Genomic DNA, 24017 nt, shown 5'->3' on the forward strand with positions numbered 1-24017 from the left:
CTGTTTTAGGTCTCCTAACTTAGTATTTAAGAGAAACACAGAAACTTCTTTAGATTTTGGAAGTATAGTATTTGTTTACATTTTGGCCACTGTGCTAAGGCTATGTTTGGGAAACTGCTAAGTTAATATGGTGTGCATTGTTAAACTTATTCGATCAGGCAGTGCTAATAGTAGTCAGAGTGTAGTAACCTATACCAACTGTTCAAAAGTAATTTCCTGAAGTAAACGTTTTAGTTTCAGGTACCTGAAAACATACCTTTTTAAATCTTTCAGGCCTTTGACCCAGGACATCTAATGGCAGCCTTCAGTTTTGAAGTACAAGGTGTTAATTGTCTTAGTTAAATTTTAAGCAACCTGCTCAGATGAAGGGGAGTAGCTCTCATGGTGACCCTCTAAATGGATCACATTAAGATACTGACCAGAGCATTTTATGCCATTCCTCTTGCTATAGCCCACCTTACCCATACCTATGCATAGAGACTGTTGTAATGTCTTATTGCTTCATTATTGCCTTCACAGGAAGTGAGTTGAATAAGATTGAATTCAGCTAGGGAGAGGACTGACACTGGATCAGAGACCGATGAGTTTTCAGGAGACAGCGCCAAACTGTAGGGGAATATTACAGCCAGAGCTGTTTTTTAATTTTTAAACACATTGAGCTACTGGTTTTATATATGTTTTTTTTTTATTGTAGAGTTGGTTTCTGAATAGAGATGCACTGATACCATTTTTTCAAGTACAAGTGCCAATACTTTTCCTCACGTACTGGATGATACCAATTACCGATACCTTTTTTGTGTGTCATGTGACACTTTTTCTAAAACAATAGACTAATGATTTTAGGAGTGTGGTAGAGCGCCAGGGCCTGCTCACAGCTGCAACCACTGTGACCCTGGTAGTTCTGCCGTGCGCTGTCTCACCAGGGCTGTGCGTAGTCTCACCAGGGCTGTGCGTAGTCTCACCAGGGCTGTGCGTAGTCTCACCAGGGCTGTGCGTAGTCTCACTATGGCTGTACGTAGTCTCACCAGGGCTGTGTGTGGTCTCATCAGGGCTGTGCATAGTCTCACCAGGGCTGTGTGCGGTCTCATCAGTGCTGTGTGCGTTCTCATCAGGGCTGTGTGCGGTCTCATCAGGGTTGCGTGCTGGTCTCACCAGGGCTCTGTGCGGGTCTCACCAGGCCTGTGCGGTGTCCCCATGGCTGCGTGCGGCTCTCACCATGGCTGTGCGGTCTTACCAAGGCTGTGTGGTCTCACCAGGGCTGCATGCAGTTCTCACCAGGGGTGTGTGCAGTCTCACCAAGGCTGCTTGTGGGTGGGTACTGCCTAACCAGGGCTGTGTGCGGTCTCACTAGGGCTGTACTGTCTCACTAGGGCTGCGTGTGGTCTCACCAGGGCTGGGGGCAGTCTTACCATGGCTGTGCGGTCTCACCAGGGCAGCATGCTGGTCTTACCAGGGTTGTGTGCTCTCCCCATGGGTGTGTGTGGGTACAGTCTGGCCAGGGCTGTGTGGTCTCACCAGGGCTGGGTGCAGTACTACCATGGCTGTGTGGCCTTACCATGGCTGTGCGCTCTCCCCAGGGGTGTGTGTGGGTCCCACATGGCTGTGCAGACTCATCGGGTCTGTATGCGGTCTCACCAGGGCTGTGCCGTGTCTCTCAAAGGCTGTTCGGGCAGGTGCGGATGGGGGGTCTCACCATGGCTGTGCGGGTGGGTCTTACCATGGCTGTGCGGGTGGTGGGTCTCACCCGACTGAGCGGGCAGTGGGTCTCACCATTGCTGTGTGGGAGGCGGGAAGGAGGAGATGTTTGGCCGGACCAGCGCTGTAAACGGGCGCAGTGAAGGTTCCCACAAGGCTGTGAGGTCCCCAGCAAGTGTGGGACCTAACGGTATCGGCACTTTGTATCAGACTTTGTATCAGGGCATTTTCACGAGCACCTATACTGAACTAAAGACATTGAAAGGCAGCAAATCTGCTTCTGGCAACTAGTCAGATGTTTCTGATTTGTAACGTCCTCCAGAAACACAATTGTTGCTATAGGCAGTCATTTTGTTTTGCAAATTGAATTATTCCTGTAATTTCTGCATGAAGGTACATCTGTTTTTTTCTCCACTGACTAAAGTATTTCCACGGATTGGGTAGTAGAGTCTAGTTCCGTGTTCGCCACCGATTAATGTATTAAGGTTGGAGTTTAGGTGATACCCTTTGTTGGCTAACTTAAAGTATATCCAATGGCAGCATTTTCATGATTCACCCTCACTGTTTGTCCTGGTGACCATTAACGCTGAAACTGAACGCGAGGGTAACATTTTGAGCTGCCACTAGAATAGGAATAGAAGGGAAATTTTCTCGTGCTGATAATTGTTCCTTTGACAATTGTCTAAGAAGACATTTACCTAACTTTGGAGAGATTGCCACTCACTTCCTGTTGCCTACAGGACAAGCAGTAAAGGGGTAACTATTGAAAGGGAAACAATAAGAAAAGAGGAAAATAAAAGACGAGTTTTCATGGAAAAAACATTTTGCATTTTGATGTACTTTATGTTAGCCAATAAAGGGTATTACCTTAACTCCTAACTTTCTCATCCATACATTAAGCAAGGCCTGGACAAATTCCAGGAGCCAGGTAGCCAATGCTCCTTATAAATTACAGCTGGTGCCTAACTTTTGAGGTTTTTTTCTTGTTGCAAGTGGAGCAGCTATAAAATCCTTCTGGCTCCTGGATTGGAAGGACTGGCTCCTAAATTCCATATTAATTTGTTCACTCCTGGATTAAGCAAAGGTATTTATTTTGTCTAAAAATATTGTTTTGTAAGCATGCTCTCCTTTAGAAAGCAGCAACCCCACAGAGCATACAGAGAGCAACATACGATGCAACTGGGAATTATTTACCATGAATTGAATAGTGGGTATGCATGTTTTCTGAGATTGTGCTGTGGGCTCACTGTTGGCTAATGAATGATCAGATCCTTAAATATGTTTAGTTGTCATAGGAAAGTATGTGTTTCTGTGTATCTGGTGTTGTTCCCGAGTTTTGTAGTAACTTCCCCCACTGGTAGACTGGTGTTCTGAAGTGGTCTCTTTCTTGCAGATGACGGAAAGTTGTCCCTGGAGGAATTTCAGGCCTTTTTCTCAGATGGAACCCTCAACGAGGAGGAGCTGGAGAAGCTGTTTCACACCATCGATTCGGACAACACCAAGTAAGCCAGTGATGCATGTCTCTCCCTGTTCAGTAGAGCATGTCTGTGTGCATTTTGCTCTCCTGCTGTTGATGCCTATTGCCTACTGCTGTGTTAGAAAGCGACATTATGTTCTCTTTCTCTCTGCCCAATTGTTTCTTTCCATCTTTCTAATATTTTTAGTGTATCAATTTACATTTTAAATCATAATTATTTTAGAAACACTATACCTCCTGTGGAGAAATGTTTGAAGAGACTGGAACGATTTTGGGTCAATTTTATTTTATTATTTTTATATTAATGATATATACATTTGAAAATCTGAACAGGCAAGGAGGGGGGAGGGGAGGATATGGCTGATGAGACTATAGTCTGGGCTTGGGAGTAGGGAGGAAGTGTGCTGTGTCTGTGCCCACCCTCACCATTACATCCTCATTACAAAAGTATGAACCAAAGGATTAAAGTGAAAGTTCATTCTAGCATTACTCAGTGAACAATAAACATCCATATAATACATGTACCTTGATAAATGCATAGCATTGGAAATGAATTCTGTCTGTGCTTTGGTTGTCCAGCAATTAGCATTGCTGCTTGATTGCCCTCTTCTCCCCGATGCTGCCAAAGACGTGGATAGCATGAGGGAGCTGAGTGACAGCAGGAGTTACCGTGTCTCTGGTAATAGCCGGCAGCTTCCAGTGCTGATTGCTGGAAAACCAGAGCGCAGACAAAATTCAAACATGGCGCTATGGATTTTTCAAGGTACATGATGAACTTCCACTTTAAGGAAAACGTCTGTTATTTCCTGGGATTAGACTGTGCACGTTGTTTTACATTTGCATATCTGTTTTGTTTCCGGAATTGGTCTGTTTTCAAGACTGTTGGCCAGTTTAGATCCAGATCTTAGATATTTTGCTTAGAGTGAACTTTTCATTAAATCATATTAATCTTTTCAAAGTCTGGATTTTGGAGCATTGTTGCCATTATGGATACTTGACTGTGCGCTGTCTTACAATGTCCAGTTTACAAATCAGCAATTGGTCATAGTAGATCAACCGCTGAGTAGAAGTGTACCTGTTAATTCTGCTACTTCATCCCATGCAGATTGCAGATGTCCCCAACCCTAAACCTCTAAAGGGCAAAAATTGAAACCACTGTTAGCATTTGACTCTGTTTATTTTATCTCTGAGGCTTTAGGTCATTATATTAATTGCTTTCCATTTTTTCTCTATGGCATTCTCCCCCACCCTGTTTTCTCCTGTAATGAGATTAAGTCCATTGTGTCAGATGCTTTGTATTGGATCAATGCAGTAATTAAACGTGTCACTTTGAAATCGGTTACCCATTTTGAAAACTGACTTCTCTTATGCTTATGGATTATGAAAAGTGTTTCAGACCCCAGGATGACAGTTAAAAGATAATTTGTACTTTGCCCACAATAGCAAATAAATGGGTTAATTTAAAAGGACAACTTCTACTTTTTTATGAAGATGTCTTTCAATTAATCCCTCCACCCCTGTGAATGCAGCCCAACATTTGGTTTTAGCGGCTAGTTCACACTATAACTGCGTGCGTCTATGCAGCTGCAGTGCAGTGCATTTTGTCAGTACGTTTGCATATGGTTTTGATGCGTTCCGTTGCGATCAGGGGCAGCTAAAATTAGACAAGCAGTATTTTTTCCGACTGCATTGGAACAGAGCACCAGAAATCCCAATGGAAAGCATTGTGACCCGATTGTGATGCAGTGCCAAACTAAACGGACTGCATCACAACTGCATCTGGTGTGAACAAGCCCTTATTGGAAAAAAAAAACCTTGCCTAGGCGATCCTATCATTGTGGGTTGTGGGAAGTGGAGAGTTTAGGGTGACACTATCAGGGTTATTTACAAAAGGGTGAAGCGTTTGAAGATGTAGGAAAAGTGAACTATCTAGGACAACATAGCTGAACTGGAAAGTGAGATGAATATGATTTTTCCAGTTCCGCTATGTTGTCCTAGATCAGGGGTGCCCACAAGGTCGATCGCGATCTACCAGTCGATCGCGTTGCGATCACTGGTAGATCGCACTGTCCTCTCCCGCCGCTTCTCTGGATCCCCGCTGCTCTCCCCAGCGGGGATCCGAGAAGAAGTGAAGGAACCGGCGGCGGGGGAGGGCGGAGGACGGAGCCGCTGTCACAGAACTAATGAATGCGGTGAGGAGAGAGAGAGAGAGAGACGCTCGGCCAGGATCTGACAGCCGGCGCCTCTATCTCCCCTCACTGCTCGTCCGTTCTGTCACAGCGGCATTTCTTCGATGTGTGGTAGGGCCACACGTCAAACATCACTGGATCAGGGAGGAGGGTAAGTTTTTACCAGAGGGCTGCACTCATGGGTCCCTTTTGCATTATTTGCCCTCTATTTTTATTCTTCTAACAATTCTAAATCACCTTTAGTCCCTAGGAAAGTGATCATCAGGATAGATAGAGAAAATTAATCTCCCTAGCAGAGTCACAGCAATAAAAATTTGACAGATGTTCTAAACCTTCATGGATCTTTCTATCCAAAATCTAAAAAAAGTTTGACTTTAGATACACTTTAGGGTTAAAGTATAACTTTTTTTTAAAGATTGGGAGTGGGGAGGGGTAGGCGTTAGAACCCATTTCAGGTTTTTTATCGCTGTCTGCAACCAGTTAGGGAGATCCCCCTCTCTCTGATTGTCCTGATCACCAGTTACACCAGAAATGATAGTAAGAGTACAACCCGATTGCTTGTCATTCTTTATAGATACATTGTTATCCAGATTTGTTATACATTACATATTGGTATTGTTAAGGCATGCAGATATTTTTCCTATATATTTATCATTTTTTGAATAATAATTGGTTCTGCACTGTGGCCCCCTCCAACCATTGGAATGTTGTTGCCATAGCAACCAAGAGGCCAGCCAGCAAACCTCCTGTAGCTCAGAGTTATTTCCAGAGTTATTTCCATGCACTTGCAGGCTTCTTCTATAAATAGTGCAAGTGGTCACAGAGATGAGCAGAGTGCAGTTATCCATAGCAGCCAGTCAGGAGGCGCATGGACAGGAAATGGGAACTGGGAGGACATTTTAATTGCAGGGGCATTTTGTCACAGAGAGATCATTATATGCTTTATTACATGTGATATGTGACATGTGATGGGGATGATGAGCATTACACTGTCCATTTATACATGCCCTTTATAGGATCCAAAGGGTGGAGCTGGAGGAGATAACTATGCAGGTATTTCATGTTAATATATGTTTTAAAGTGTGACCAAAAAGCTGGTCAGTGAGAATTTATAGCACAACAGATGTGATAGAACAGATTTTGTACTTTGCAGAAATTGGAGTTTGAGAAATTCGGGTGCTAGGCCCACCATTGTCACCCCCCTTTACTTTTTTTTTTACAACATGATTATGCTACAGCAACAATCGGCTCTTATGCAAGAGGTCACCTCCGTTTCCTGGCATATAGGCACACTGAAAACGGTAAAGGAGAAGAGCGGTGCTAAAGACATGATCGCAGCATAAAAAAACAGAAATGTGCAAAATGTAAATAAATCTCTTCCCCTGGGAGCTGGGCTGGTAAAATCAATCAACAAATTAACAATTGTGATTAGGTGATATGGGTAACAACTCCTCTTTTGGCCCAACCATATAACCTAACATCACACCAGTGCTATGAACATACCAAGGTACAAAAGGAGTTCAGAATTCCTAAACCTTTGGACCTATACAAAAGGCAGCTACAGTGCGACCCAATACAACGAACACAATTATCTGGACCATATATTACAAAAATAATTTTGGCAATTAACTCCAGTTTTTGACAAGCCTGTGTCATCTCTATAAATCAGCAGCTTTCATGATAAGAATACCTGGTGATCTTGGTGAAGTGCTCTGCTGTTGTTCCTGATTTCCATGTATGACCCTGGCTCTGGCTGACTGATCGCCTCTCTCGGCGTTCCTTGAACTGGGTCGGCTGGCTATCCGCTTTGGCTTATGACCTCTAGCTTGGCACTGATGACATCCTGCACTTTCTCCATTGTTTTTTGCAGTTATGTTTATTTTTGTTTTCAATAAACTTTTTTTTTTTTAAACCTGCACTTTAAGGTTCCCTAACAGGCAGGGCTGGAGAAATCCCAGGAGCCAAGTAGCCAATGCTCCTTAAAAATTACAGCTGGCACTCAACTTTGGAGGTTTTCTCTACTTGTTATTAATGGAGCTGCCTTGTCCTTGAAAAAAATCTGGCTGGTTCCTGGATTGGACAGACTGGCTCATGAATTTCATATTAATTTGTCCACCCCTGCATTAGGATTCTTGTTCAGGCATGTCCTGTTATAGGATGACTAATGTTTTTCAGATGTGTTCCTGTATTGTCATAGTCATCCCTGGTGAGGACAACACGCGGCTGTGCATAGTCCACAATTAACGATCAGAAAGCTGGTTCATTGCGATGTTCAGCCACCACTGGAATGAGTGCATGTAGACAGGAAATGGCTGAAAAGTTTTGGTGGAGATCACCAGCTCTGAGATTCAAAAAAGGATGAGAAAAGGTGGAAAACGTATTTTATGAATAAATTGTATGATGCACAGTGCTTTAGCAGACTAAATGCCACCCAGATAGGGTTTAGATCTACTTTAATACTACACCATAAGGAGTTGATTTTGGGTGGGAAGGATGAATATAAATGTGCTGTATATTGTAATGCTGTGCTCTTAGAGGATTAGTTTCCTCTGTGTTACTGACAGATGCCACACTAAATGAATGAACAGTCAGTCAGCCATTTTGCTTATACTGCAATTGTTTATGAAAAGGCAAAAACATATATAATAATTATCCAGCCACAGAAGATATGGTTTAAATGGACATCCTTGTATCACCTGTGACATGGCCTTTATTTTCTGTATCAAAGTTAAAAGAAAATCTTTGTTTTCTCTTTTCATAGATCGCATATGTCAGTGTGTAGCAGCTGCTGCATTTGGGGTAAAAATAGGATTGCAGATGAAGTACGAGAGAAAGTGACCTGATTTTCCTGATCTGTCTCTTATCCACATTAATAGCTGGTGCCATCCACCACGGCTACAAGCCCACACAGGAGTCCTGTTTAATCATTCTGAATGATTCAGACTGCCTTGTTGACTTCTGATTTATTTGTTGCAATTAAACTGGTGAGCTGCAAATTTAGCAGCAGCAACGTATGGCAGGTTCCCATGGCTTGACACTTGGATAAGGATGTGGGATATGAAGAAGCTGCAGTGTGTGCTCACTAAACACCACTATTTATTAATTACAGATATTTATATAGCGCCAACATATTTATATATTCCCTGCCCTCAAGGAGCTTACAACCTAAGGTCCCTTTCTCACATACATTCGTATAAGGGCCAATTTAGACAGGAGCTAATTAACCTACCAGCATATCTTTGGAGTGTTGGAGAAAACCCATGCAACCACAGGGAGAATATGCAAACTCCTTGCAGATAGTGACCTAGCTGTGCCAGTGCTGCAAACAGAAGCGCTAACCACTGCGCTGCCCGTGTTTGAGTATAATATATATATAGTTTTTTTTCACCATTATAGAAAGCTGCTTTATGTTCTTCCAGACTTAGATCCAGTTTACAACTGTTGTTTCAATCAATGGGGGTGGGCTTTTACATGTGCTTTAGATGCATTACCATGGTTAAGTAATTTGTATTTCTATAGCGCTTTTCTCACTGGGGACTCAAAGCGCTTAATAAATTGGTTTTGCAGCAGATAGGAGGTAATGCACATATCTTCGAGCATGCTCAGTAGAAGATCAAATTAAGGCCAATTTTAGACAAGAGCCAATTAATCTACAAGCATGTCTTTGTGGTGGGGGGAGGAAACCGGAGTAAAAACCTACAGGGAGAAAATGCAAACTTCAGGCAGATAGTGCCCTGGCTAGGATTCAAATCAAGGTTCCCAGTGCTGCAAAGCAGATGTGCTAACCACTAAGCCATTATGTTGCTCATTAATTCCTATGTAACACATGTATTGATAGAAACTGCATTAAAGGTGCAGCAAGCACGAATTTTATTTCCACATCACAATGCTTTTGCAGTGTTCAGATGTGAACAGGCCACAACATACAGTACTTGTGATCCTGTCACTGATAACAACTCACTGAGAACAGGATTGCTAAGAAAGTCAGATAAATGACTCACCTATATAAGTGTATCGCTCCCCTGCTGGCTGGATGAGCGAGGTGTCGCTCCTTCCTTGACAGAAACTATGCAGAATGTCACCTGTCAGCAACGCCTCGCTCATCTGGTTGGCAGTGAAGTGATAGCATTTCTCTGGTCTGTATAGTGATTGTCAGTGCTGCTTACCTTACTCGCTCTAGTGTCGCCTGGCTCCTATGGTGTGCAGCTACCCGCACTTCTGGGTTCTGCCTAAAGTGTTATGGCCAAGGGCAGCCCTCATACAGTCAGCTGTGCCATCCGCAGCTCCTGTTATACCTATATGAGTGGCACTCCTGCTGCCTGTAGACATTTTGTATCTCTTCCCGCTAATCCACAGCCTTTCCTAGTTAAGGGTGCTTTGTATGTCGCAGGTCCAGTCCGGTGACTCAACAGGCTGTGGTGTCCTGTTGGCCTCTGGCCTACACTGCTCAGGTATGCCTGCTGTCTTCCTTGGCAACCTACTCCACAACCTTCCTGATAGTGATCTCGTCACTGATGAGTTGTCATCAGCAACAGGGACACGGCTTGCCCATTGCTCTTAGGTGAAGCTGTTCTTACAAATGCCGCTAGAGCCACCCAATATTTCTCCTTGTCATTGTATGAGCCCCCAACTGCATCAAATGTGCCCATCTACAGGGCAGGCTAGGTGAGTCATTTGTGAGACATATCCATACAGTGATCCATCTCTCAAATTATTGTATCTTACATCCCTGCCATTTGATAACACAGTGGATATCTGCCTCAAATGTTGAGGGTAGTGTTTAAATTGGAGTATAAACAAAGAAGTTGTAAACCAACATTTCTTTGTAGCATATACTGTTAGGTCTGGAAATTATTGGACACTGACTAATTCTGGCTCTGTACACCACCACAATGGATTTGAAATGAAACAACTGAGATGCAATTGAAGTGCAGGCTTTCATCTTTAATTCAAGGGGTTCAACAAAAATATCACATAAAACATTTAGGAATTGCAACCATTTTCATACACATTCCTTAATTCAGGGACTCAAATGTAATTGGACAAATTAACACAATCATAAATCCATTTTTAATACTTTGTTTGAGAATCCTTTGCAGGCAATGACTGCTTGAAGTCTGGAATGCATGGACATCACCAAACGGGTTTCCTCCTTTGTGATGCTTTGCCAGGCCTTTACTGCAGCTGTCTTCAATTGTTTGTTCGTGGGTCTTTCTGCCTTAAGTTTTGTCTTCAGCAAGTGAAATGCATGCTCGATCGGGTTGAGATCAGGTGATTGACTTCGCCATTGCAGAATATTCCACTTGTTTGCCCTAAAAAAAACTCCTGGGTTGCTTTCACAGTATGTTTTGGGTCATTGTCCAACTGTAAAGTGAAGAACCGCCCAATCAACTTCGCTGCCTTTGGCTGAATCTGAGCAGACAATACAGTATATCCCTATACACTTCAGAATTCATCCAACTGCTTCTTTTTTTGTAGAATATCTCTTTATAATTTCCAATATATACACAGTATAAACATACAGACATTATTGTTAAGAGACCACCATATAATATTCCGCTAGTATTAAAACCATTCTTCCCTTTAAGGATCTCAGCTAAAGCAAAGCAAAAAAACATAAAAGAAAAATGAATCCGGCTGCTTCTGTCTTCTGTTACATCATCAATATACACTAGTGACCCAGTGCCGTTGGGAGCCGTGTATGTCCATGCCATCACACTGACTCGACAATGTTTTACAGATGTATACTTCAGAGTCATTCCATGCCTTCTCCATACTTTGTTCTTCCCATCATTCTGGTACATGTTGATCTTAGTTTCATCTGTCCAAAGAATGCTGTTCTAGAGCTGGACTGGTTTTTAGATATTTTTTGCAAAGTCTAATCCGGCCTTTCTATTTTTTTTTTTGAAAAATCTTTTTATTCATTTTGCATATTACGGGTACACAACAAGACACCAACATAGTGCCCGAACATTAACATTTGTTCATACATTATGGCATAACATATGCCAATTACTTCTTACATAAAACGCAGGCCTTTCTATTTTTGAAGGCTTATAAATGGTTTGCACCTTGTGGGGAACCCTCTGTATTTGCTCCCGTGAAGTGTTCTCTTTATAGTAGACTTGGATAATGATATGCCTACCACCTGAAGAGTGTTCTTCACTTGACTGGATGTTGTGAAGGGGTTTTCATTACCATGGAAAGGATCCTACGATCATCCACTACAGTTTTCCATGGACGTCCAGGCGTTTTTGTATTAAAGAGCTCACCAGTTTTTTTTTTCGCAGCCTAAGGATAGCCTGTTTCTCTTGCATTGAGAGCTTCTCCTCACAGGATTAAGCCATGTGGGTGAATACATGTAAGGAGAGAGGTTCTTTCATTCTGGGGAGCTTTGGAAGGTGTATGCTGTTCCATGGATTGAAATGAAATTGGATTTATTTGGAGGAAGGATTGAGTATGGCTGTTTTTGGACGAAGTTTACATAAGTTACTATAGAAAGTGCTGGAGAAAACAGTCTAAAATTGTGTTTAGGCAAGGAACAGTACTGTACAACTGTAGAAAAAATGGAAGTATGTCCATGCTTGCAGCACATAACTCTTAAAGAGCATCTTGTGCTAACATTTTTAAATATGTATAGCCTTTCATCATTAAAAAGGGGGCTTTCATGCAGTACTCACACTATACTGTATATGGTGCTGTTGCTGCAGACTCACATCTTTGTGATCCAGCCGGTCCTTTTTTTTGTTTTAATTATGCCCTGGCAAACGTGCAGTCACTCTAAAGTGACCCTGTCAATACAACCGATGTTCTGGGCAAGCTGTGATAATACTGTACATTGGTTGCCCTTTTAATACATCTGGTTGACTTGCCCAGCCCTAGATACTCATTTTGGATGAAGATTAGTGCAGGTGGGAGTGAGCCTTTTGCCAGCACCTGGAGGTTACTCTTAGTGTGGATCTGGCTGTGGAATCTGAGCGGTGAGTGTTGTGGATTATTTTAATTTATGTAACCTGTCACTTTGTGCAATACTGTCAAACTGTGTATGAAGATCCATGTGGTGGTTCATTTACTGTGGTCACTGTGCACAGAGCAGAACACGTGGTAACCTTGCTTAGTACAGAGAACGTGGCTTTATCTGAAATACTATTGGTGAGTTTTGTCTGGAACATTCCCGACAGTACCGTCTGCATATGTCTTATTATGACTTTTTAATTCACAATTACCTAATTTAGGTATTTCTCTGGGACTATCTGTATTTCTCTGTTGATAGGTGATGTTGACAACTGTATATTCTGCTTTGTGACATTCGTTCCTGAGACTGTCCCAGATACCAGAGCTACCAACCTCCTAGGTGCATTAATGAGGTTTCAGTGGGTACAGAGTAGATATGTCAATATATTGGTTCCCATAGTAACGGCGCTCCATGAATCCATATGAGACATTTAATAACCTGAAGCGCTGAAAACAGCCCCTTTATAACCAACCAAAACAAACAAAGCAAATTAAATTCAAGGAATCTGTTCCTAGGAGTTCACATGCCTTATGCCTCAAAGTCCTCATCTGCTTGTTCGCAATATAACAAAATGTACAGAAATTGACTGTGGCTGTGAAAGAGCTAATGTTCTTGAGTTAACACCAATAGGCCATGCTGTATTAAAATTAAGCATTAATCTTGACTGTCATTTGCAGTGTAGATTCAGAATACTTCCAGGGCATCTCTAGATGTATAGCAGTGTCTAAATGCAAAAATGCATATAAGGTGCAAAACAGAAAATATTTCACTATTAATATATTTCCCTGGTTTTATTTATGCACTTCATTAATCATTGCTGTGTTTTTGTGGGGTTTTTTGTTCTTTTTTCAGATATATAAGTAGGATGGATTCTAATAGGTGATAAAAAAAGAGTGTAAAGGATACATCTACAGTAGTTCACAAGTACAACAGTGCCTTTTTAAAGCGACTCTGTCTTTAGATGAAACCATTAAAAAATGGAGGTGATCTACTACAAAGAAAAAGCACTTACCTGTTCCACATTCCATGCTGCTGATCTTTGCTCACTTGAAGAGCTAAGCTTGCTGAAGGATCTTAATTATCTGACACTGCTGGATGTCAGAAGCCTTGTTCCCCTCTGTGGTTCTGTGGTTCCTTCCTCCGGAAGCTGTGTCACTACAGGACACAGTAGTAAACATGTGGTCAGGCTATGGACATTCAAGCAATTAAAGCCTAGCTCTTGGTAGCAGAACAAATTACCCTTGTAGTGGGGCTTCACCACATTGCAAGGGTAAATGCTGATTTTGTTTAGGGGGGTTGGAATACGCAGTAATACCCTTTTCCTCACTCCTGCAAACTTCCTCCAAGCTACACGATATTTCCCCCAAAATCGATTGTCCAGCCACAGCCTCTATGACCTTATTATGTAAAAATTAGGGCCAGTGGTCATTCATTGTACTTGAGGACAGCGAGGGTTCACTCACATACCAGGATGTCAAAGAATGAAGAGTAGCATTGGCTGCTGGGTGAATATATAATGGGTATTATGTATTATGCTTATTCCAATCCCGCTAGACAATATTAAAGGAGAAGGATTGGTAGAGTAAAATTTACTCTTTCCAATACTTAGAGCTGACATAGGACACTGCAGCTGTCACACACTGGCTCTATACCGAGAGCTGAGCGATCATGTGACTGTGGATCACTCAGCTCGAGGTCTTCTTCCTGCAGAGAGCGTTCACTGAAATTCTGATAGATACTAAAAGGTATCTATCTTAGCCTGATGAGCTTTGTAATGCATGTAATGCCCAGTTTAACAAGAGAGCCTTGAATAAAGCATTTGTGGGCCTCCCATAAGTTCATGGGGTCAGTATACTCTTTGTCATTTATCAGGAAGAAGTGGTCAAGGTCTCCTTAAATCCCCTGCCAAGAGAGGGTTCCAATGATATTGTTTAGATGTGTGAATGCTGAGGTTCAGAGTGCATGAGGTGTGTGCGTGTTCTGAAACAGTAATTTTTCTTTTGATGCTTTAGTCAGGGATGTGAGTGGGATTTTCGGATAAATAGGAAAAGGATACATGAGTATCTATTGCAGATGGGAGAAAATAAAGTGTAGTCCCTGTCACTAGCGTGTAGGGTACACTAGACATTGATTAGCTAGAGGTTGTGGAAGGTTTGTTTGACTCAATAAAGTCTATTGTAGAAGATATTAGAGGCTCCTTTGAAAGTGTCAAGAGCCAGGTCTATTGCTAGATTAAAACTGCCTTCTGAAAAATTTGCTTCCTTAAAGTAGTATTTAATTCTCAATTTTTTTTTCAATAATGAACCCAGATCAAATATACATTGCTCAACAAAGTATGTTTTTTACATTTTTGCCTAAACACTCGCATTCATTATGTTTCCAAACAGCTGGCTCCAACTGTCTCAGCTCAGTTTCCCTGAACTTCCTACCAGTACAAGATCATAAAGGACGGAGCAGACTCTAGCAGCTGCCCATCTTCTAGCTTAAAGAAGGAAGGAAGGAGAAGTGTGGAGCAGGAGGGAGGGAAGTGACTTGCCTTGCTATGCCTGCTTGTTTGTGGAGCCACACACAGATTACTAGCACACACAATGGTGGCTCCATAAGACCCTGCAAGGGAAAGGAGCCTCCCTGAAACAGGATATCAGGGACAGTGCTCAGAAGACCAGCTGATTCTGCAGAAAACTAATAGGGTTATTCACTAAAGGGTGAAGAGATTGGAGAAGGCAGGAAAAATGAAAAATGTAGGACAACATATTTGACCTGGAAAGTAATCTGCATTGGAGAATTTTTCCAAGTCAGCTATTTTGTCCTAGATTGTTCACTTCTCCTGCCTTCCCCAAGCTCTTCAACCTTTAGCAAATAACCCTGTAAAACTTTTAAACATTAAGAAGCAACATCTATTGTAAATGATGTAATCAGCATTTGAAATAGCTTAAAAACCTTTTGACTTTAATATCACTTAAAGGGACAGAATTTTGTAGGGAAAGTGTTTCTATGGGAGTTATTTAGTTGTCATTTTGGAGGTACATGGTAATTAGTGTGACCATTTGGTCAAACAGACTGCCCTTGACAATACAAAGTCTACCAAAGTCATTGAAGATTTCTGAGTGAGAGGTTGTTAGGGCAACTTGTGCCAAAAGGAGTAGGGCAAGAGACTTAGGGGTTAGCCTGAAGTAGGGTTGTGCGAGACAATGTTTGTGGGGGAGGTGCCTTCACCTTCTCTATTCCCTCAGTCTTGGAGGGTAGAGTCTGGTAGAATGTGACCCAAGAAGTGACCAGTCACCATTATAAAACAGTAGCTCAGCATTAATAATAAAAAAGTATGCAATTAATCATAGTATAACAAGTAATACAAATGTTACCTTAGAAACTTGGTACATTTTTCCATCTCGATCCATGAGCTGGACCAGTGGTTGCCCAGATGGAGACTCATATGCTTAAGAGAGCTGAATGGGGATCCCAGACAAATCGTAGACAGATGCATTGTTGGGTTCAAGGGCCTCATCTCACTCTGCTTGGGAAGATTGTAGAACCAGGGTGGGTGCACAGGGCCTTTCGCCCAATAGCTAGTGCCAATACATAGGATCATGGTCATCCAGAGGGTCAGCCAATTTTGTGTTAATGCACACAGAGTGTTAAGAGTAAGATCTCCTGTTTGGTATTTTAAAGGATGATAGTGATCATTGGAATGGCATTATGTTTCCTATAGTAGGGGAGGAATGCAGTTATGTGTAATTGTCAATAAGTAACACAGAGAGCCTTTGGAGCCGAGCATAAAGGTTTGAGAGCATGAAAGACCTTTTAGTGATATGAGTAACATTTTGATAGTACACTGACTAGTTGGGGTCAGTGTGTCAGACCCTGTCTTCAGGGTTATTCACTCAGAGAAAGCATCTCAGCATATGTGCAAAGCACCATGACAGTACCCCCCCCCTGTCTACCTGGTAAGCAGAGCTAGCTGGTCAGTCCTGGAATCAGTTCAGATGATGGATAAATTAGGGGCCTGAATCTATGAATCTGGAGGACCATTGTCTCAGTGAGAGAGTTACTGAGAGGCAATTCATTGGTGTATTGTATTGGCTACTGACTTGCCGGACGTCAGACTAGGGCAGATGTCTGGACCAGTTTAGTAATTGGGCAGTTTAAATGGGGTGGTATAGGGGCCTCCCTAAGAAACTAGGGACGGACTAGATCTATAAGGCTGCCAGGATATGTCCTGGAAAGATGAATCTGTGGGCATTTTCAGGTACATCGTCCCTGGGAGTGTTGCCTTAGGGGAGGTCAGCTGGTGTAGGTGGTGTACAAAGTGAGGGAAAATCACATCTTTAGCAGTTGTCACGTGCTAATGTGTCCCAATTGGCAGATTTTAAATTATCTGTGGTGACAACTGTAAAATTTTGGATTGACAGTGGTCACTAGAGCAGGGACATAGACAGCAATAAAAACCTGACAGGGGTTTACTCCTTCCCTAATCTATCCACAACTGAACAAATATGTTTTGCCGTTAGATACACCTTAGTTTGTATTTTGCGTGTGTTACAAAATTAATGTTACTTTTCATGAGATAAATATTATAGCCAAGGGGGCAGAGAAGACAACCGGAAATTACATGTGAGATGGAATATCACTAAGTTAACTGAGAAGGCAACATATGAGGAACATCCATGGAGCTCACTTTTACGCTGCTGAGACTTTTGCTGGTAAAAAATATAACCGAGTGGTTCATTAGTGTAACATTGACCTGTAGCCAGATGATGGTGCAGAGTAGTTTCCAACCAACAGTTGACCATTTCTCAGATGCTGCCTTTACGGTGGTTTCATGTATCAGTGTGTGCGGTAGGGTAGAGAATTGAAAGTCCGGGTCAAAGGATATGTACTTTCATACATAAAACTGGCTATGGTCAGTTTAAACAAAAGGTTACAGTGAGTTACGTGAGCAGTAATTTCAAGGACGTACATAGCCAAATCTTTTGTTACCAAGGACAAAACTGCCCATTTATCTAGTTGCCAAGGTACCCTTTTCTGCAGGAAATGTACCCAACTGTGTCCTGCATAATGCCCATCAGACAAAGCAATGTGGACATTTTTTATCCTGCCTAGGAAAGAGCCCTCCTGGTTTTTTCAAGAATGTTGGCAACTGTGTATCTTTGGCAAGTTAGAGCAGCCATACTTGGGAAATACTGTAGTTCACAGAGAATGAGCCTTCTTCGTTGAAAAAAAATGAATGGATCATAGAGCTACCCAAACATTTTCCATCATGTGAATGCAACTCAAAATATTATACCATATAGAATCCCCTGTAAACTGGTTGTCAAAGATGATGTTTAGAGCAGTTCACCTAATAAGGAATATTAGACAGTGTATTGCTGGCCTTTGGTTGGTATGGTCCTAGTGAGGTCATCGTACTAAAAACATTATCTACTATGGTATTATAGTGTGTCTATTAACTGTGACTGTCTGTTGGCATTGAAGCAGTACCCTCTACTCTTTTGTAACAAGGAAATAAGATCACCTCACACTTTCGTGCCATTAAGTTGAGAAAGGACACTGTACAAGTCTAGCTCATTTATTCATCTTAAGCATAATCTGTCAAAAACAGTATGAAAAATGTTCCCTATTACTCCGACAATAAGTCATGTTGGGGAGGTGTTATCAAGATGTCCTTCAGCTAGGAGTAGGAAAGTATTCTATTATTCCCTTTCCGAGAGGCAACATACAGTACATTGCAGTGTGACTTGTAATAGATGCTAATACAGTAATCATAGATTTGCACACTAGTACACAGGCTCTGCACTGAGGGTGTTCGTGCCGTCTAATACCGTGGGAGGTCAGCTGGCCAGGCTGAGACCCGACGGCTGAACGGGAGCGAAATTGCCGCTCTGTAGCGGTTTGAAAAACTGTCAGCAGTCGTTGTGACAGATCGTTTTTGAAGATAGGCACGGGGCTGGAAACCAGTGCGGTCTATCTCGCTGGGTGATGGGAATGTCAATCGGGCAGTTTGGCTACGCGTTTCGAGGTTCAAGACCTCTTTGTCAAGCCAGAAGTGGTTTACTGGCTTGACAAAGAGGTCTTGAACCTCGAAACGCGTAGCCAAACTGCCCGATTGACATTCCCATCGCCCCGTGGCAGTTTTCCAGCCCCGTGCCTATCTTCAAAAACGATCTGTCACAATGACTGCTGACAGTTTTTCAAACCGCTACAGAGCGGCAATTTCGCTCCCGTTCAGCCGTCGGGTCTCAGCCTGGCCAGCTGACCTCCCACGGTATTAGACGGCACGAACACCCTCAGTGCAGAGCCTGTGTACAAACAAGGCTACAGGACGGCAAATTCTTGCGCTCCAGCCACAGGAGCCCCCTAGCTGTCACCACTATCTCTCACCACACCGATCGCCCCAAGACACTGCTGAGCGATCCATACAGCCTTTCTTCTGATTTGCAAGACCTCATCTTGTCCACCCAAACAGTGAGTTTTCAGTCCAGTATTGTTTTTAAGTTTTCAAAGTTGTTATTTTACTATCCCCACAATATCCCAGGGTTGCAGCGCTTCTTTCCACCCTCCTTTTTACATGTGGCTATTGCACCTGCCCACTGCGTGCTGTCAGTCAGCAGAGGAGGACCTGAAGGAGAAACTTCTCCTTCAGTTCCCGTCTCTGCTGATTGACAGAATGCAGTGGGCAGGTGAAATTGCCAGCCTGCTATTGGCTATTGCAATTTAAAAAAGCCAATAGCAGGTTGCCTATTGCTCCCAGCCACTGCTTGCTGTGTTTACATTCAGCTGCCTCAGCAGGCAGTTGTCATTCCCCAGTGAATTGGAAAAGTGACTGCTAATGTCACCTTAAAGAGAACTTGTCACCTCCAATATGCTATCACATAGGGGATTCGTGAGTCCCCCATGTGATAGCAATGACGTTAAAAAAAAAAGTAAAATAAAATAAAATTAAAAATACCCCTAAAAAAGTTTGTCTTCCGACCCCGTGAACGGGCACATACTAATGGAAACACACGTTAGGTGCACCTACGTACCAAAACGATAATTGCGCTACACATGCCAGGTATCGCCGTGTACGCTAGAATGAGGGCAATAATGATTATTTATTAGTTAATTAATTATTAGTTCTCCTTCAGGTCCTCCTCAGCTGATTGACATCTGTGGTCACTGTCAAAAAGTTTTTAAAAAACAGAAAGGGCACCTCCCTGAAATGAGAAGGGCACCTCCCTGAAATAAGAAGTGCACCTCCCTGAAATAAGGTTTTGCAGGTTGGGATGTCTGTCTTCACATCTATGACAGTAGTATGGACAACATTTTTATTTTAGTGTTTGATAGCTGTATACTTTACACAAATAAAATGAAAGTGGCGTTTCCATTTAGGTAGGTCAAGTACATCTGAGCCGCAGAATGGAAATCAGTTTGGTGGACTCTCATCTAGATGAACGCGGACACTAGAGATGCAAACGAACGAAGCTGTGCTCTTATCCTCCCTGTTCCCACTTACTGCCAGGAACTTATTATCAGCTCCTTATGGAGGGCTCTTAACTCAGAATCCCATTAACTTTATCTGCGTAGACGTCCTTTATACTCACAGGAAGAATTTCACTCCTGGGAGGTTTGTTCAATCTGCCTATTTCCGTCTGTCGCTCATTTTTATTTTCATATTAAGATGATTTACTCTCATGTATGACACTTGGTGCCTTTGTGCAATTCTCATTGTTAATTCTCTTTTTCAGTTTCATAATGCCTCTGGTGTGTTAAAAAAACTCCAGTAAGCGGTGTTTGTATCTTAAATAGCCAGATGACATAACACCAAGAAAGGTTTAGAGCACTACAATCTTTTTCTGTTCTGACGTTTCTTCTTGGCAGGTGCCAACATAGAGAGGTTTATGTTCTTTTCTCCTTTGTGGCCAGTTCATTTCTAAATGTCATACATGATTAAGTCTGGATTAGTCTAAAGTTCAGGTCTCATGGTGCAATAGAAGCTTTAAAGCTGTACCCCAGGCAGATAATAAAAAACACCAATTAATTTAGTGTTCATTAAAGAGGAACTTTACCCAGATCTTTAAAATAACAACAAACATACCTTTGGAATGTTTAGTAATCACAATCTACAAACACATACTTCTAGATAATTGCCGGCTTTGTATTCATTGCATACCTTTTTTTCTTTTCTTTCCCAGTCCTCTGATGGTGGCCATTTTAACTAAGGGCAGATTACTAGATCTTCCTTTACTTCCTGGAACTCTGGCACACGTGACTAGGACATGTGACAATGCACATCATCTCAGGGGAGGAAAATGCCTTTCCCTGAGATCTCATGAGATTTCCGAGCATAGCTCTGCTGATATAACCTTACCAGGATGCAATGCTTGGGCACATTACATAATTTGTGCCAAAATAGACCAGGAAGTGGATAAACTCTATTTGTAAGTAGATAAAATACAATTTTGTTTAATTAATAAATGTAATATGATTATAAATTGTCATGCAGACCTGCATGCTGATGTGATCTTTAGTGACAGGGGGTAAAGGTCCACTTTAAACAATCATAAAGTGCATTTTTTAAAGCAACTATTGTAAGTACATGAATTTAAATTGGTATCAGCCTCTTGTAGCCCCTCCTGTACAGCAGAGCTCAGACTTTGAGAGGCAGGAGCAGGGCTGAGAGACAATCAGTTGTGCTGCAGTGTTCATGTACTAACAAGAAACATGCTGATAGGTTAAAAAAAAGAGCAGAGTGACAGAGAGACAATCTAATCTGTCGGCTGCTTGTTCTTCACTGTCTAATCACAGACTGGGGGCAGTGACAAGACCTAGTTGTATTACTTAATGGCAGTAGAAAAAGTGATATCCCCAAGCTGGCTGTACTGTGTGTGGCAGGCAGGGCAGGGAGGATGGTGGGCTGGAGGGGCAAATGCCCTGGGTGTAACATTTTCATGTGGGGGGCAGTGCTATTTACAGTTAGTGCAAGGAGACCAGCAGAGGTAGAGAACACACAACAGGAAGATTCCATGATGCAACTACACACTTCTGTGTCCACATGAAACCAATTGGCAGACCAAGAGCTGCACAATGATGTTGAGACAAGCGTGGTGGCAGCTGGTAATTGGATGCCAGCTGTAGAAGACAGTTGGGCTCACACACTGGGGGGCCTGGGCACTAGATCAGTGGTTCTCAACCTGTGTAACCTCGGGACCCACATGTTTCCTTGGTCATTAAGGCGTGACCCAAAAATGATTTCATTTCTGAAACATTTTAATTTATTACACAAAACAACTTGTGCAGTATTCAGCAATATGACCTTGTCTTGGCACTGCGGGCAGGACTGTGTAATTCTCAAGAATGAATGAACTCAAGTTCTTATACAGATAATACATATTATACAGATAATACAGATAATCAGCTCTAGCAACAAAAACAATAACTGTGTATGATCGATAATAAATTACTGATACGTTTCCAGACTGGTTGATCGACTCATTCAAAGTATTTTCCTTATCGATCAAACAATATGTTTTCTGTATCCAGTTTGTGTCCAATTCAGTGTATCTCTTCTCATTGAATGGCCCATTTCATGCTTATATTGATATGTATTTGACCATCTTTAGGAACAGATAACTGTACTTTTAGTGCAATTATCATTTAAATGACCCCACCCTAGGTTTTGTATGTTAATTTCCTTGGAAATGTTCCCACTAGGCTTTTCTTCTTTTGTGCAGGAATAGATAAATGTGTTGGTTATGTGTTTAGATGAAGCACTGAGATCTTGAGGAATGTTGAATTAAGTTTTACTTGCTTAGCAGAACATTATATCAGAATACAGCATAATATACAGGAAAACATATATACAGATAGAACTTCCTGTGTATCACAGACAAGTATACATAAGCAGAGACCAACACTGCACCACAGCACCATCTAGTGCCCAAAAGACAACACTACATCTCTGAACGTCAGCAATACAATCAGTACATATCAGAATATCAGTATTATGCGGTTACATTGCCAACAACATCTTCATTTATACCTATGGAGAGGCCATCAGTTGTAAAAACCCTACTGCTAAGCTCTCCAGAGGAGCGTGGATAGGATATACAGTCGTGTGAAAAAGAAAGTATACCTTTTTTAATTCTATGGTTTTAAGTATCAGGACATAATAAAATCCTCTGGTTCTTAGCAGGTCTTGAAAATACAACCTCAGATGAACAACAACACATGACATATTACACCATGTCATTATTTATTTTACAAACATAAAGCCAAAATAGAGAAGCCATGTGTGAAAAACTAAGTACACCTTATGATTCAATAGCTTGTAGAACCAACTCTAGCAGCAGTAACTTGAAGTAATAATGTTCTGTATGAATTTATCAGTCTTAAATCATCATGGAGGAATTTTGTCCCACTCTTCTTTACAATGTTGCTTCAGTTCATTGAGGTTTGTCGCCATTTGTTTATGCACAGCTCTCTTAAGGTCCCTCCACAGCATTTCAATTGGTTTGACATCTGGACTTTAACAGGGCCATTGCAACACCATGATTTAATTTTTTTAAGCCACTGTGTTGAAGATTTGGTGGTGTGTTTGGGATCATTGTCCTGTTGCATGACCCAATTTCAGCCAAGCTGTAAGCTGTAGGACAGATGGCCTCACATTTGACTCTAGAATACTTTGGTTTAGAGAAGAGTTCATGGTCGACTCAATGACTGCAAGGTGCCCAGGTACTGTGGCTGCCCAAATCATCACCACCATGTTAGACAGTTGGTATGTGGTGTTGGTGCTCATATGCCGTTTAGTTTTTGCCCAACATGGCGCTGTGCATTATGGCCAAACATCTTCACTTTGGTCTCATTTGTCTATATGACATTATTCTAGAAGTATTGTGGTTTGTTCACATGCAGCTTTGCAAACCTAAGACGTGCTGCCACGGTTTTTATTAGAAAGAAGAGGCATCTCTTCCAAGCAAACCCTACTTGTTCAGTCTAATTGTACTTTCATGAATGTTAACATTTAAGATGCCAACTGAGGCCTGTAGAGTCTGAGATGTAACCTCGGGCTTTTTGCAATTTCACTGATCATTGCATGGTCTGAGATATGAAACAGGTGGACGTCCTAGGAGAAATTCATGAGACTCATCTTATTAGTGTTCTAAAATAAACTATTCATTTTTGGTACCACCCAAACTGATATTTGTTTTGCTAGATGCTGAATCATTTGATCAGCCAATGGCTTCTTCAGAATAATCCAACAGGAGAGCACGACATCCTATTGTGGTTTCATGAAGTGGAAATCTTACCACTGGAATCCCTTAGTAATATACTGTATAGATATTTAGTCATCCAACAGTTGAATCATTTTCCAGTGTCCCCACAAGACTGAGATATCAGTTTTTGGTTTTACATGCACTTTGCCTTTAATTTGATAGGAAATAATATAGTTAGCATATAATTAGCATTTTAGCATTACTTTCTTCTTAACAACAGTGCTTGGCATTTCCCTCGAGAGCCACTGATCTAGCCATAATCATATTCCAAGAAAACTGCATTTGATTTCTCTGTGTGATTTTCATAGCAACACAAAACAGTTTGGAGGGAATATTGCCAGCAATAACTCAGCATTTGTAATTAAGCTTTTCATGCATACTACGGATTT

At 41.8% G+C, this 24017-nt stretch overlaps 1 protein-coding gene across 1 annotated transcript in view; it reads left to right on the forward strand.

The window, feature by feature from the left end:
- Positions 1-24017, forward strand: part of NECAB2 (N-terminal EF-hand calcium binding protein 2) — a 164577-nt gene that overhangs the window by 67706 nt on the left and 72854 nt on the right. Inside the window, exon 3 of the mRNA XM_018568055.1 lies at positions 3089-3197. Within this exon, the coding sequence (XP_018423557.1) occupies positions 3089-3197 (109 nt within the window). The remainder of the gene's footprint in view (positions 1-3088; positions 3198-24017) is intronic.

The sequence above is a fragment of the Nanorana parkeri genome, unplaced genomic scaffold (assembly GCF_000935625.1).
Source record: "Nanorana parkeri isolate BGI_ZX_2015 unplaced genomic scaffold, ASM93562v1 scaffold1132, whole genome shotgun sequence".
NCBI lineage: Eukaryota > Metazoa > Chordata > Amphibia > Anura > Dicroglossidae > Nanorana > Nanorana parkeri.